This window comes from Pristis pectinata, chromosome 32 (genome assembly GCF_009764475.1).
Source record: "Pristis pectinata isolate sPriPec2 chromosome 32, sPriPec2.1.pri, whole genome shotgun sequence".
Lineage (NCBI taxonomy): Eukaryota > Metazoa > Chordata > Chondrichthyes > Rhinopristiformes > Pristidae > Pristis > Pristis pectinata.
In genome coordinates this window covers 15,756,098-15,772,449 of record NC_067436.1, presented here as the reverse complement: position 1 = coordinate 15,772,449, position 16,352 = coordinate 15,756,098, and the positions used below count along the sequence as shown (strand labels likewise).

Sequence of the window (16,352 nt, the reverse complement as noted above, 5' to 3'; positions counted from 1 at the left end):
ATCTGCCTCCACCCCCACCCCTAGCAGCCCATTCCAGGCACCCACCACTATGTGGAAAAAAAACTTGCCCCACATATCTCCTGCAAACTGTCCCCTCTCACCTTAAATGCACATCCTGTCACAATGTTGAGCAAAGAGCAAGCTTGCAGAGAACCCAAATGCAGCACACTGGTAAGAGACTGGAGTCAGGATGCTTCCTCAGAGCCAAACACAGATAGCAACCAGAAGGAATCTTACCTTGGGGCTCAGAGGTGGAGTCCCAACACTGAGCAGTCAGGAAACAAAGTATACCCAAAGGTTGACTAATACTTTGGCAACTGGTGCTAGTGAAACCAGGGCTCTTATGCTAGTCTCCTGATGGGGCTCAGGTGTGTGTCATTATGTGATTAGTAGTGCATAGACTCCATGTGCTGCACAACGAGGCACCATCAATGGAGCCGAATCAAGGGCCAGCACTCAGAACCATGACACGTCCTTTTATATTTGATATTTCTACCTGGGGAAAAAGATTCTGACTTTCACCCCTATCTACGCCTCTCATAATTTAATAAACTTCCATTGGGTCCCCTCAGCCGACGTTCCAGGGAAAACAACCCAAGTTTGTCCAACCTCTGATTCCTGATTAGGAATCACTTTTTAGGAATCTCTCTTTCACCACGGCCCTGCAAGTGGTTTTGTTTATTTATCCCATTCCCTTCTGAGACTTGTCATTTGATCTGCTTCCCACCAACCACTTGCTCTGGATCACAGCAACTCACTGCCCTTAAAGAAAATTCCCACCTTGTATTATCTGGGTGCCCTCATTATCACGCAAACAGTAAAGGAACTTCTTTCACCAATCACACAGCACCCAGCAACAAACCATTCATCAAAGGAACAACATGGTTAAGCCTTTTTTATTGGGAATGATTCCTGTTTTACTGCAACCCCAGTCAGCATTTATACTCCTATGAAATACACACGTGGCTCAGGAGGTCAACATCCTGCTGTAATTATGTGAGGATAAGATTGATTTGCCCCTGCTTTACTCATGCTTTTTCACCATCGTTTTTTGAAAGACGGATGATACCTGATTTGTTTTCCAAAAAGATTTCATGTAGGTTCTACTCATTAATCTAAGCTTTGCCCATTATTTACTAAGTGTCATTATGGGAGCGTGTTATGCAGGAGAGCTGATGTGGTTCGATAAATTGATTTCTCTGTGCCAATGTTTATTCCTCCGCTCAATCCAAGGAATGACCACTGCATTTCTGCTTAAAACACATTACACGAGTCTGGTGAAGAGGTCACTGAATGGTTGGTGAGGGAAATGGCAAAGTCTCCGCTCGACTAATGAAGAGACCTTAACTGAGGTTAAGGATCAGTCAGAATGATGAATTACAACTATAATGCTGACCTAAACTGGTGGATGATTTTCAACAAATTGCAGCTTAATTGTGGACAAGATAGACAAAGTTTGGGAAATGTTTGACAGGCGTGGTAAGTGTAGCGGTTAGCGTAACGCTATTACAGCGCCAGTGACCCGGATTCAATTCCCGCCACTGTCTGTAAGGAGCTTGTACGTTCTCCCCGTGTCTGCCTGGGTTTCCTCCGGGTGCTCCGGTTTCCTCCCACATTCCAAAGATGTACGGGTTAGGAAGTTGTGGGCATGCTATGTTGACGCCAGAAGCGTGGCGACACTTGTGGGCTGCCCCAGAACATTTTACGCAAAAGATGCATTTCACTGTGTGTTTCGATATAAATGACTAATAAAGAAATCTTATCTAATTTTACTGTTATTAATTGTGGTAATTTACCAAAGTCAGCTGGATTATTTGCTTCTATGGAATAACTAGTTAAACGACGTAAATGCATTTATATAATTTTAAAACATTTAAGTCAAGCAATTAAAACATGTTTTAAATATCGAAAATGCTGGAAGTATTCAGGAGGTCAGGGAGCATCTGTGGAGAGAGAAACAGAACTAATCAAAGGTCACTAACCTGAGATGTTAACTCTGTTTCTTTCTTCACAGATGCTGCCTGACCTTCTGAGTATCACCAGTATTGTCTGTTCTTATTTCAGATTTCCAGCATCTGCAGTTTTTGCTCTTCCATTAAATCCTGTCTGTGAAATGTTTTACCACAGTGGTTATCACTTTGGTTCGATGCCCACCCTTGGGTCCCTTGCAGTGCGTTGCTGCTACCCAGGGACGTGATTGGTTTAGTGTGCGGGGTCCATGGGAGAAACATTCTAGGAACTGGGCACTGGGCGGGCGGACGGAAAACCCCCAGAGTAGCTGAGAGGAAGGCCAGAGACTCCCAGAGCAGCTGAGTTGGGCTCCAGACCCCAGGAGCGGGTGTGGGTCAGACAATCCGGGCCGTTGGAGTGGAGGCCTGATACTGTGGGATCTGCAATTGGTAAACTGGTATATTGGTTTATTATTGTCACATGTACCGGGGTACAGTGAAAAACTTGTTTTGCATGCCATCCATACAGGTCATTTCATTACAACAGTGCATTGAGGTAGCACAAGGGAAGACAATAACAGACTGTGGAATGTACTTATGCTGTGGAATGATCTGTCTTTATGGCATTGCAAACAAAAGCTTTTCACTGTCAGTGACAGCTTTTACACGGGGCAAAGCTCTGCCTTCAGACTTTGCCAGCTGGTCTGGGGTAGAGAGTGCACCATCCACAGAGCAGTCATCATCCAGAGGTGAGATCAAACCCAGCCTGAGCTTGAGGAGTTCGGATTTTTTTCACATCTGACCCACCATTGCGGAGTTACAGTGACCCCAAACATGCTGTTGGTCTGAGGATGAAAAGTACAGCACAGAAACAGGCCCTGTGTCCCACCGGATCCGCACCAACCATCAGCCTCCCACTTACACTAATCCTATAATAATCCTTTTTCATTCTCCCCACATTCCCATCAACTCCCCCCAAATTCTACCCCTCACCCACACACTAGGGGCAACTTCCAACCTGCATGACGTTCGGATATGGGCAGAAACTGGAGCATCCGGGGGAAACCCATGCAGTCACAGGGAGAATGTATGTACGTGTGTACAGACACACACGCACACAGAGCTGGCACACATATACACATACTGTCATGGTTCCGAGTGCTGGCCCTTGATTCGGCTCCATTGATGGTGCCTCGTTGTGCAGCACATGGAGTCCATGTGCTACTAATCGCATAACGACACACACCTGAGCCGCATCAAGAGACTAGCATAAGAACCCTGGTTTCACTAGCACTAGTTGCTAGAGTATTGGTTAACCTTTGGGTATACTTTGTCTCCTGGCTGCTTAGAGTTGGTAACTCTAGAGCAATCACAGTTTCACTGTTCCTCTTAGGACATCCAGTTTTTGTGTTGGGACCCCACCTCAGAGCCCCGAGGTAAGATTCCTTCCGGTTGCTGTCTGCGTTTGGTCCTGAGGAAGCATCCTGACTCCAGTCTTGTACCAGTGCGCTGCATTTGGGTTCTCCGCGAGCTTGCTCTTTGCTTGACATTGTGACACAAAGAGCTTGCCCACACAGACACTCCTGGGTCACTGGAACAGCGAGGCAGCAACTCAGCCAGCTGCCCCACTAGAACATGGAACAGCACAGCACCGGGACAGGCCCTTTGGCCCACCATATCTGTGTGGATCATGATGAAAAATTAAACTAAACCCATCTGCCTACATGTGATCCACATCCCTCCAATCCCTGCATGTTCGTGTACCTGTCTAAATGCCTCTTAAACACCACTGTGCTGATGGAACCTCCAGAACAGAGTACACAGGTGTGGGTGAGCTGTAGACTCTGGGGGACTGTGATGGTAAAGTGGGACAAGTGTAGAACTGTTGGAAATGGTGGCCAATGTTTGGCACGGACTCAGCAATTCACCCTGCCTGGATAAACTACTGAGTCAGTCCCATTGTAGAGTGGAGTCAGGTCCCATTGGGGTTGGGGTCACATACTGTAGATAAACCATAATGCAGGCTATGCTATTGGATGTGAGGCATGCGGTGGGATTGGCCTATTATACCAGGTAAATGCAGGGGGCAGGGACAGCATTCAATGCACTGGCTCACTTGGATCCAGCTGCATTGTGCTTATGCAATTTGGAAGGAGCTATTCGACCTTGCAGCTCTCCTGCTCTGCAGCCGCTCTCCTGATGGTGAGTACAGCGATGGATGCTGGACTTCCCCACTGAGGCACTCGCGGGAACGATGATAAAAGACTTGTGCACAAAACAAAGTGACGTTTATGATGCATCAGAGAGCAGCAGCACTGATCTATCAGTGCGGTGAGTGTGTGGATTCTGCCCCGGGTGCAGTAAAAGGAAGACAGATGGAGCCACTGGGAGATGGTGTGGAGATATCCCCGCCCTGGGGCTCGTTCCAGCTGTGTTGATTGACAGCTGCTTATACAGCCTTGTCTGCTGCAAGCAATCCGGTGGGAAGTGATAGGGGTTCCCCCTCTTTAAAGGCCTGATTCTCTCCCACACTGAGATGTGAGGGAACCGCTTTGTACCTGCACTGCTGTGACTAACTCCCTCCTTACTTTCCACTCTGAGAGTTAGTTGGACTGTATTTATTGTGATGCAACAACAACTTCATTTATATAGTCCTTTTAACATTGTAAAAACCCACGTTGTCTGTTGTCATGGACTCATAGAATCGTCAGGCCCTACAGGAGTCCGTCAAGGCCATACCAGCTCCTCATAGAGCTGTCAGTCATCGAGCCATGCAGCATAGCGACAGGCCCTTCGGCCCATCAAGCCCATGTGTATGCCAATCCCATTCTATTCCCTCTGGATCCCCATCAGCTCCCCTTCCCCACCTCTGATTCTACGACCCACCTACGCTTGCGGGAATCCTGCAGCGGCCATTTACCCTCCCAACCCGTGCGTCCTTGGGATGTGGGAGGAAACCGGAGCACCTGGAGGAAGGCCTCATGGTTGCAGGGAGAGCGTGCAAACTCCACAAGGACAGTGCCCGAGGTCAGGATTGAACCCAGGTCACTGGAACTGTGAGGCAGCCAGTCCTGCCCTGACCGTCCAGTTCCCCTTTTCTTTCCCTGTTACCCTACAAATTATTTTCCCTGAAGTCCAATTCCCATTTGAAAGAACAGGGGAGTCAGGGTGAAGATGAAGGAAAGCCTTATTGACTCCACCACCCCTATAGGGTGCCACTCCCAGATCACGTCCACTTTCCATTCAAATCAAAGTCCTTTCATCATATCCCCTGACCCCACCTGTGTCTTTTTCCCTTCATCTGGATCTGTGTCCCAGGGTCCTTGCACTACCTGCCAACGGCAACAGCTTCCCTATCTAATCTAAACCAGCTCTGACCTTGTCCACCTCTCTTTTCTGAAATTTGCAAACACTGAAATCCAGACTACAAATCAAGGGAAATTTAGCAATACAGTGCACCTTGTATTCATCTGTATTTAGCTCTGTATTCATCATTTTGCTGTCTGGTATATTGTCTGCAGACACAAGAGGCTGCAGACGCTGGAATCTGGAGCAACAAACAATCTGCTGGAGGAACTCAGCGGGTCGAGCAGCGTCTGTGGAGGGGCGGGGAAGGAATTATTGATTTTCTGAGAATGAAATGGGATTATTGGAAGGTTAGTATAACTGGATGAAGACACAAGAGACTGCAGGTGCTGGAATCAGGACTGATGCAGGGTTTTGGCCCAAAATGTTGACAATTCATTTCCCCCCTGGAGATGTTGCTTGACCTGCTGATTTCCTCCAGCAGATTGTTTATTCCTCTGGTATACTGTCTGATTGGCTGCTTTTTACACATGAATCGAGAAGCTCCATTGGCTACCAGATCATGAGGCCATGAAATGACTGTTCTGACCTGCATCTTTTCATCAATGCATTCTGGTGGTCACCAATAACGTTTTAATCTGTCTCTCTAACACCATGATTCAGTTAGCTTCACAATGCTCAGCCCAGAGTGGGGGTTAGATTTCAGCCAATGCTGGTCTCAGTTTCCTGCCTGGAAATTCTACCAGACTACACTCTGTGTTTGTGGGCTACTCAAAGAAATTTAATCGTAAATCTGTACACTAAATATGACTGATAACACGTTCTTTGGTGTCTGTGATGTGCTTGCTCATGTAGTCCCAATGCCGATTGGCACAAAGTCCTTCTCCTATGTTAGTTAAAGGCCTTTGTTTGGGAAATTATAATAAAAATAATATGCGTTAAGCCCAAAGGTTTCTGCTGCTTACTTTGATTGCATGACCACATTTTAGGACTGAACACCACAAGGCCGTGGGGAATGCAGGAAATGAGATGGCCCTTAATTAATTGTAAGCATTGAAGTGACATCTGGTTTAATGGTACCTTTGACAGGAAAATTAAAAAGATAAAGGAATTATTTAGGATTTAATTTTAAGCCGCGTTATTTTAAGCAGTGTGTGGTGAATCATCGAGTCCGTCATCCTGAGGATAATTTGTTCACTCGGACCTGGCTTAGTTCTGATCTTGCCTCTGAGCGAGCAGGTTCCCGACTCAAGCATTGATACAACAGTGCAGCCTCTGCTGCTCTCTCAAGCAAGTATTAGCTAACTTGGCCGGTTTCTGTTATGCGATTCTGCTGGCCGCAGGACTGTTGGAGCATTTGCCAATAGTCCTGCTTCCATTTCCTTTAGAGTCATGGAGTCTGCTGACCATCAAACATCCAGTTATACAACAAACAACATGCTGGAGGAACTCAGCAGGTCGAGCAGCATCTGTGGGAGAAAAGGAATTGTCAACATTTCCGGTCAAAACCCTGCATCAGTCTTGATTCCAGCATCTGAAGTCTCTTGTGTCTTCTACCTCACAATCTACCTCGTTATGACCTTGCACCTTATTGTCTGCCTGCACTGCACTTTCTCTGTAACGTTACACTTGACAATAATAAACCAATTCGAATTCCAGTTCTTACAGTAATCCTATTTCACTCTCAGAAAATACTGGGAATATTCAGCAGGTCAGACGGCAACTGTGGATAGCCGAAACTTTAACTATTTCTTTTTTCACAGATGCTGCCTGACCTGTGAGTGCTTCCAGCATTTTCTATATTTATTTCAGATTTCCGGCATCTGCAGCTATTTTTATTCCCATTTTATTCTCCCCACATTCCCATCAACTCCCCCTAAATTCCACCCCACTGGGGGCAATTTACAGCGGCCAATTAACCTACCAACCTGTATGTCTTTGGGATGTGGGAGGAAACTGGAGCATCCGGGGGAAACCCACATGGTCACAGGGAGAGTGTGCAAACTCCGCACAGACAACGACTGGGGTCAGGATTGAACCCCTGTCACTGGAGCTGTGAGGCTGCACCACTGTGCCACCCTAATTATATTGAAACATCCAAAAATGTTTAAAGGGATGTTATTAGGCTGCAAGCTACAGAAAGGAAAGTTTGGTTTTAAGGATCTGTAAAGAGATAAATTAGTCACATGTACATCGAAACACAGTGAAATACATCTTTTGCGCAGAGTGTTCTGGGGGCAGCCCGCAAGTGTCGCCACGCTTCTGGCGCCGACATAGGATGCCCACAACTATCTACCTTGTTTGACCTTGCACCTTATTGTCTACCTGCAATGCACTTCCTCTGTAGCTGTGACACTTTACTCTGTATTCTGTTATTGTTTTTACCCTGTACTACCTCAATGCACTGTGTAATGAATGGATCTGTACGAACAGTATTCAAGACAAGTTTTTTACTGTACTTTGTACAAGTGACAATAATAAACCAATTCCAATACCAATATGTTAGGGGTTGTGGAGGGGTATTGGGAGGGAAACCATTTACTCCATGGCTTCAGTATCACTGCAGATAGGGCTGGGCTAACATTGGGCCACAGATCCAAGTCAGGGGTCTAACTAGAGTCTGAATCACATTGAACCAGACCCTGAGGTTGAGATCTTACAGAGGCATGCAAATATTAATGAGATAGCTGGAGGTAAATCTCTATAATTTTAGCTGTGTAACACTATTTAAAATTTTAAATTTAGTTTATAATGTTAAAGGGAGAACAATGGAACATGGGTTCAAACTACCAAAAGCAGCTTTAGCACTGGAGCTGGGAGAATGATTAACCTGTAGACTGGACTCCTTGTTAAAGCTCAGAATTTTATTAAAAAAAGTCTGTACTCTAGAGACGGGCTGAATGGCCTTCCTCAGCCATCGACTGCCTTCCAGTCCTGTGCCCCACTTTGCTTTGGTGTTACACGGTGCGATAAACCAATGTAAACCACAACTGATTGTTTGGCTGCCATCGCATGGGATCTTGCTGTGCATAACTGAGCTGCCGTGTCCCTCACTATGCCCACTCTGGAAAGGTTTCTCATTGGTCGTTAGGTTCTGTGGAATGTTTTCTAAGGCCGTGAAAGGTGGTGTTTATTTCGAACTACTCACTGATGCTCTTGTCTTTCTCTCCTCAGGTGTCTCAGGCAGGTTTTCCTCAGGAGCAGCCAGTTTGGGACCATTCCTTCCTGTTCCAGGGCCGCGACTGTGCCACCATCTTCACCGTGGGAGCGGCGCTCATCCTCGAATACTACTGCATCTCCTCGGGTTGGTGGATACGTTTCTCAGGTGGTGGGAGGAGATGGAAAGTCATTACAGAGCTCAGTGCGCGCAGTTCTGTCACCTCACTATAGGAAGGATTTCATTAAGCTAGAAAGGCTGCAGAAAAGATTCGCAAGGACTGGATCTGGAGGGCATAAGGAGAGACTGGATAGGCTGGGGCTTTTCTCCCTGGAGCATAGGAGGCTCAGGGGTGACCTTATAGAGGTATATGAAAAGATGACGGGCGTTGATAAGGTGGATGGTCATGGTCTTTTTCCCAGGGCAGGGGAGTCTAAAACTAGAGGGCATAGATTTAAGGTGAGAGGAGAAAGATTTAAAGGGGACCTGAGGGGCAACTTTCTTCACACAGAGCCTTTGTAAGCTGGGGAGGACCTGTACTGAACCAGTGTGGAGTTATATTGTCACCATTATACAGAACGTAGAACAGTACCGCACAAGGACAAGCCCTCCGGCCCACCATGTTGTGCTGAACTAATTAAACTAGTAATTAAAAGGCTACTAAAGTTGTCCCTTCTGCCTACACGATGTCCATATCCCTCCATTCCCTGCATATTCATGTGCCTATCTAAGAGCCCCTTAAGTGCCTCTATCGTATCTGCCTCCACCACCACCCCCGGCAGCGCATTCCAGGTAACCACCACTCTCTGTGTAAAAAAAAAACTTGCCCCGCACATCTCAAAGAGTCAGAAAGTCATACAGCACAGAAACAGGCCCTTCGGTCCAACTGGTCCATGCCTACCAAGATGCCCCATCCAATCTCCTTTGAACTTACCCCTCTCACCTTAAATGCATACCGTCTGGTATTAGACATTTCGACCCTGGGATAATGATACCGGCTGTCTGCTCTATCTGTGCCCCTCATAATCTTATGAACTTCTATCCGCTCTCCCTCAGCCTCCGCCGCTCCAGAGAAAACAACCCAAGTTTGTCCAACCTCTCCTCATGGCACATGCTCTCTAATTCAGTCGGCGTAAAGTGGAAGCAAATCAATTCACTCCTAAGTCCCAGGGTTCACCTGTAGCCATGAACTAATGATCCATAAAATTATTCCCTGGATGGTGAGCGAGGGAGGTGGGTAATGAGTGAGGTTCCAGAACAAAGGACATAAGCTTGGTCACTCAGGAACAGAGTTAGGCAAGGGCAATGAGATTCTGGGCCTCTCCCACAAAGGGTGACTGGTGGGGTTGATAATTCTGGTGGATAATAGTAAAAAAATTGTATGGACTTTTATTGGAGAGAGATACTTGGTGGTATGGAGACAAGTTATTGATGTTCTGGGGTGATCCATTGAATGGTGGATCAGGCTTGAGGGCCCGAGTGACCAGCTGCTATGGTTACTCCGCTGATTGAGGGGGCGATTAACGCATCTTACTGCTCCTTTATCGCCAGCAGTGATGAACACCGTCAGCTGGTTCAGCCGCAGTCCCGTGGGGTTCTCAGGGGTGTCTCTGAGCCAGGACGTCTACCACAGGTTAATGACGGAGAATGAAGGCCATGGGCTGAGGGTGGATGGCCTACCTGTACAGGTGAGCTCCTTTCCATCTTACAGGTCTTCCTCGTGTGTCGAAACCATCCAGTTAGATGGTGCCATGTCAATGAAATAAGTCATAGAGTCATAGAGCAATACAGCACGGATACAGGCCCTTCAACACGGTAGTGTAGTGGTTAGCGTAATGCTATTACGGTGCTGGTGATGGGGGTTCAATTCCCGCCACTGTCTGTAAGGAGTTTGTATGTTCTCCCTGTGACTGCGTGGGTTTCCTCCGGGTGCTCCGGTTTCCTCCCATATTCCAAAGATGTACGGGTTAGTAGGTTAATATGGGTGTAATTGGGCAGCGCGGACTCGTTGGGCCAGAAGGGCCTGTTACTGTGCTGTATAAATAAATTAATAACATTTATAAGTCCATGCTGACCACGTTGCCCACCCAGCTAGTCCCAATTTCCTGCATTTGGCCCATATCTCTCGAAGCCCCGCCCCTCCATGTACCTATCCAAGTGCTTCTTATATGATACTATTGTACCTGCCTCACCCACTTCCTCTGGCAGCCTGTTTCATATACCCACTGTGAAAAAGTTACCCCTGAGGTCCCTTTTAAATCTTTCCCCTCTCACCCTGAATCTATGCCCCTTAGTTTTGGACTCCCCACCCTGGAGAACAGACTGTTACCATCCACCTTATCATAATTTCAAACATTTCTATGAGGTCGCCCCTCATTCTCCTACGTTCCAAGGAATAAAGACCTAGTCTGGCCAACCTCTCCCTGTAACTCAGGCCCTCTAGTCCTGGCAACATCCTCGTAAATCTCCTCTGCACTCCTTCCAGTTTAACCATGTCTTTCCTATAGCAGGGCGACCAAAGCTGAACACACTACTCCAAGTGCGGCCTCACCAGCGACTTATACAACTGCAACATAATGTCCCAACTCCTATACTCAATGCCCTGACTGATGAAGGCCAGCGTGCCAAACACCATTTTCACCACCCTGCCTACCTGTAACGCTGCTTTTAACAAACTACATACTTGTACTCCTAGCTCCCTCTGTTCCATTACACTCCCTGGTGCCCAGCCATTCATAGTGTAAGTCCAATGAATGGGAAGGGGGGTTTGTCAGATGCCCTACAACCCTGTCAATCCTGATCCAGAGTCCTTTGGGAAGGGAAGGATTGGGAACAAAGTCTCTAGATGTCTCCAGTCTGAGGCCCAGCTGCTTGGACAGGGTAGAGGGCTGCCTGGTTAGTAGAATTAGTGCGTATTACGAGGAGAGGTTGAAGAAACTTAGATTATTTTCTCTGGAGCACTGTAGGGGAGGGGTGACATTGGTATTGGTATATTATAAGATAAGGAAAAATATCTTTATTAGTCACATGTACATTGATACACACAGTGAAATGCATCTTTTGTGTAGAGTGTTCTGGGGGCAGCCCGCAAGTGTTGCCACGCTTCCAGTGCCAACATAGCATGCCCACAACTTCCTAACCCATACGTCTTTGGAATGTGGGAGGAAACCGGAGCACCCGGAGGAAACCCACACAGTCACGGGGAGAACGTACAAACTCCTTACAGACAGCAGCCAGAATTGAACCCGGGTCGCTGGCACTGCAATGGCGTTACGCTAACCGCTACACTATCGTGCCTGCCCAAGTCGTGATGCATCCAGATAGGATGCTTTCTATGGTGCATCGATAAAAGTTGGTGAGTGTCAAACGGGACATGCCAAGTTTCTTTAGCCCCCTGACGAAGTAGAGGGTGGAAATGCCAAATACTAGAGCACAGATTTAAGTTGAGAAGAGGAAAGTTTAACAGAAGTTGGCAAGGCAAGATTTTTTGGACAGACAGTGGTAGACGCCTGGAATGTGCTGGTAGGAGAGGTGGTGGAAGCAGATACAATAGCAACGTTTATGAGGCATTTAGACAGGCGCAGGAGCAGGCAGAGAATTGAGGGATATGGACCGTGGGCAGGCAGATGGGGTCAGTTTAAATTAGTCGGCACCAACGTGGTGGCCCAAAGGGCCTGTTCCTGTGCTGTATTGTTCTATGTTCTATGCCTAAAGAAGTTTCTTCTGAACTTCTGCTTGGGGCTAACTATTCCCGATGCCCTCTCGTTCTGCTCTTCCCCACCAGTAGAAATGCTGTCTTAGTGCGTCATCTGTCAAAACCTTTCATCACTTGAAAGATCTTTCCTCAAGAGCAAAGAGTATTCTAAATCTCCCTGAACTACTCTGCCAAGACATCTAACCAGCCCTGCAATCCAGGTGTGCACCCAGCCACAGGTGAGCTGAGGTGCACCCAGCCGCAGGTGAGCTGAGGCAGAGAGATGTGTGAGGCAACAATTCCTCTCTGTTCATCACACACCATGACACATATTTCCTTGGAAAGGGAGTTTTCTGGAAATCCAGGCTGACACTCCTCCCTCCACTGATGTAGAATAACTTGTCATTCAGGGCGACAATGGCTGACACGAAGGGACATCATTTTAAGGTGATTGGAGGAAGGTATAAGGGGCAAGTTTTTTTACACAGTGGCGGGTGCATGGAACGCACTGCTGGCAGAGGTTGTGGGGGCAGATGCATTAGGGACATTTAAGAGACTATTAGATAGCCACATGAATGATAGAGAAATGGAGGGCTATGTGAGAGGGAAGGGTTAGATAGATCTTAGAGCAGGATAAAATGTCGGCCCAACATTGTGGGCTGAAGGGCCTGTACTGTGCTGTAGTGTTCTATGTTCTATAAAAAGTTCACTACAGTTCATTCAACACTGAAGGGGTTCATTCAAATATAAATTTGTGTGAAATAAATCCTATGTCACTGCTATCCTAAGAGCAATGTTCCCTGCAGAACTTCAGAATTCTCCTTGAGTCTTCCATCCCACTTCCACTCAAAACTTACCCATCTCCTTTATTAAGGTGTTTACTAAGTTACACGGTAGTATAGCGGTTAGTGTAACGCTATTACAGCGCCAGCGACCCGGGTTCAATTCTGGCCACTGTCTGTAAGGAGTTTGTACGTTCTCCCCGTGTCTGCATGGGTTTCCTCCGGGTGCTCCGGTTTCCTCCAAAGAGGAAATGTGGGCATGCTATGTTGGTGCTGGAAGTGTGGTGACATTTGCGGGCTGCCCCCAGAACACTGCGCAAAAGATGCATTTCACTGTGTGTTTCGTTGTACATGTGACAAATAAAGAAATCTTAAAGTATCTGCTTCATCTTGTTGAGCCACCCACGTCACAGTCCAGGTCATTGTGTATTTGCTAACTCTCCACAGGGAACCAGCCTGAGGACAACATCCAACACCGCCCCAACCGTGGGCCTTGTCCTCCGCCTCCTTGGCGCCGAGGTAAGATCGAACGGATGCTTGGTTGCATTAACAAATGATTAAGTTTGGTTCTATCTCTGTTTTCTTTCACTCCACTGCTGTCGGCCGTGCCTTCAGATGCCCTAAGGTCTAGGACACCCCCCACCCCCCGCTATCCTGCCTCTCTCTAAGATTCCCGTAAAACTCATCTCTGACAAAGCTATCGGCCTCCTAATCTCTCTGTCAATTGGCTGCCAATTCTCCCTGACGTTTTTTGTGAAGTGCCCGAGGATATTTTTATTCTGTTGAAGATGATATGTAAATACAGATAGTTGCTGTTGAAAGCTTATCTCACAACCTCTTCTATCTTGATCTCAAGACTGTCTAAATCTTTACCTCCCTTTGTCTTGTTTCCCACTTCAGGCTCTCTGTATGTTCTGGTTGCCTTCTCTCCTGCTGAATTTAGTTTTGATGCTGTCTTGCTGACTGGGTTTAGGCCTTTCTTCCTTGTTGTGCATGGGGTGGTCAGTTGGTGGACAATCACTGGTCAATGGTAAGGGTTACATCCGAAGTACCAAGCTGTAATCACTTGGATGAGGGGGAGGAAGAAATAAGGCACTTCTTCACAGATTCGAGAGAACAACATCAACAGTGTGTGGGGTCTCATGTGAGGAAGAAAGAAAGTTTACATTTTTATAGCAACTTTCACAATCACAGGTGCTCCCAAAGTGCTTTGCAGCTGATATGAAGTGTAGCCACCTGTTGTAAGGTGGGAATTATGGCTAATAGCGGATAGCACCTTCCACACACACCGATGACCAGAAGATGTGGCTTAATGACGTTGGTCGAGAGTTAAATATTGGATCAGGAAAGTAACCATAAAATCATAATACCATATGACATAGGAGCAGAATTAGACCATTCAGTCCACTGAGTCTGCTCTGCCATTCAATTATGGATGATTTTTTTTTCCAACCCCATTCTCCAGTTTTCTTTCTGTGACCCTTAACCCCCTTACTGATCAAGAACCTATCAACCCCTGCCTTAAATACACCCAATAACTTGGCCTCCACAGCCCTCGGTGGCAATGAATTCCACAGATTCACCACCCTCCGGCTGAAGAACTTCCTTCTCGTCTCAAATCTAAAGGGCCGTCCCTTTATTCTGAGGCTGTGCCCTCAGATCCTAGATACTTCTACTGATGGAAACATCCTCTCCACATCCACTCAATCCAGGCCTTTCATTATTCAATAGGTTTCAATGAGATCCCCCCTCATCCTTCAGAACTCCATCGAGTACAGGCCCAGAGACATGAAATGCTCCTCATACATTAAGCCTGTCACTCCTGGGATCATTCTTGTGAACCTCCTCTGGACCCTCTCCAGGGCCAGCACATCTTTCCTTAGATACAGGGCCCACAATTGCTCACAATATTCCAAATGCCTTATAAAACCTCAGCGGTACATCGCTGCTTTTATATTGTCGTCTGGTAAGGATATCTTCCCTGCTCTTTGAACTAATGTCAATGGATCACTCAAAAGACACTGCCTTTGACAGTGCAGCACTCCCTCGGTACTGCATTGGAGCGTCAGCCTAGATTGTTGTAATGGGGACTTGAACTTTCTGACTCTCAAGCAAGTATGCCACCCAACCAAGGTACTCTGTTACCAGTCTCAGTGGTACACCAAACTGGTTCCATGGCATCAGTAGTGGGAAAAGGAGGCTGTTCTACTGGGATGGGCTTCAGTTGAATCAAAATGGAGTCAGTACCCTGGTGAATCAAAAAAGTGGAGCAGAATATGGGGCTTCAAATGAAAATGTTGCCTCCACCCACTGGGGCAACCAGGGTCTTGCTTAGCATCTCATTTGAAAGATCTCACCGCTAACAGGATGCACTCTTTTGTGTCCACCAGAAGGAAAATAAAGGAAAAAAAATTCAGAAGGATGAGGGGGTACCTACCAGATACAGAAAGGACTGGATAGAGTAGACGTGGAGAGGATGTTTCCATCAGCAGGAGAGTCCGGAATCCAAGGGCACAGCCTCAGAATAAAGGGACATCCCTTTAAAACTGAGATGCGGAGGAATTTCTTCAGCCAGAGGGTGGTGAATCTGTGGAATTCGTTGCCACCGAGGGCTGTGGAGGCCAAGTCATTGGGTGTATTTAAGGCAGGGGTTGATAGGTTCTTGATTGGTAAGGGGGTTAAGGGTTACAGGGAGAAGGTGGGAGAATGGGGTTGAGAAAAACCAGCCATGATTACATGGAACATGGAACATAGAACATAGAACACTACAGCATGGTACAGGCCCTTCGGCCCACAATGTTGTGCCGACATTTTATCCTGCTCTAAGATCTATCTAACCCTTCACTTCCACATAGCCCATTTTTCTATCATTCATATGTCTATCTAAGAGCCTCTTAAATGTCCCTAATGTATCTGCCCCACAACCTCTGCCGGCAGTGCGTTCCACGCACCCACCACTCTCTGTGTTTAAAAAACTTACCCCTGACATCCCCCTTATACCTTCCTCCAATCACCTTAAAATTATGTCCCCTCGTGTTAGTCATTGTCGCTCTGGGAAAAAGTCTCTGACTGTCTCTGATTGAATGGCCTAATTCTGCTCCTATATCTTATGGTCTTATGGTAACAGTGCAACACCCATGCTGTGTGGCACTGGACTTAACCCTTAAATTACTCTTCACCAAAAATTCCACTGAGGAAAAATAAACACAGAGGTACAATAAACAACTTCTGTGATGATGTGTGAAGCAGATGTCAGGATGCTTTACTGGTTAGTAGAGACCTTTCACTGGACGATGATGAATGTTTCATCCAGGATCTGCCTGTTATAAGATGATAAATTGCTCAGCCACACTAGGAAGAGACTACTTCCAGATGATTATGTGAGAACAGCTTCTAGAAGCAATAAAACAATCCTTAGCGAGATGGAGAAGGAGATGCATACAGCAGAGAAACAGGCCCTTCAG

General features: G+C 46.8%; 1 protein-coding gene and 1 long non-coding RNA gene across 3 annotated transcripts in view; one reads left to right on the top strand and one right to left on the bottom strand.

Annotated features, from left to right (window-relative positions):
• Window positions 1-16,352, top strand: part of ccdc33 (coiled-coil domain containing 33) — a 241,599-nt gene that overhangs the window by 119,820 nt on the left and 105,427 nt on the right. The window contains exons 10-12 of the mRNA XM_052042733.1: window positions 8,430-8,559; window positions 9,967-10,100; window positions 13,336-13,407. Coding sequence (XP_051898693.1) covers window positions 8,430-8,559; window positions 9,967-10,100; window positions 13,336-13,407 — 336 coding nt within the window. The remainder of the gene's footprint in view (window positions 1-8,429; window positions 8,560-9,966; window positions 10,101-13,335; window positions 13,408-16,352) is intronic.
• The window catches only part of LOC127585342 (uncharacterized), a 30,238-nt gene continuing 20,287 nt past the window's right edge, over window positions 6,402-16,352 (bottom strand). Inside the window, exons 1-3 of one of the 2 annotated variants that reach the window (XR_007958499.1) lie at window positions 10,093-10,204; window positions 8,404-8,575; window positions 6,402-6,724 (exon numbers count right to left, since the gene is read on the bottom strand). This is a non-coding gene — a long non-coding RNA (uncharacterized LOC127585342). Of the gene's footprint in view, window positions 6,725-8,403; window positions 8,576-10,092; window positions 10,205-16,352 lie in introns of those variants that run through there. The other variant, XR_007958498.1, reaches the window with a different exon arrangement.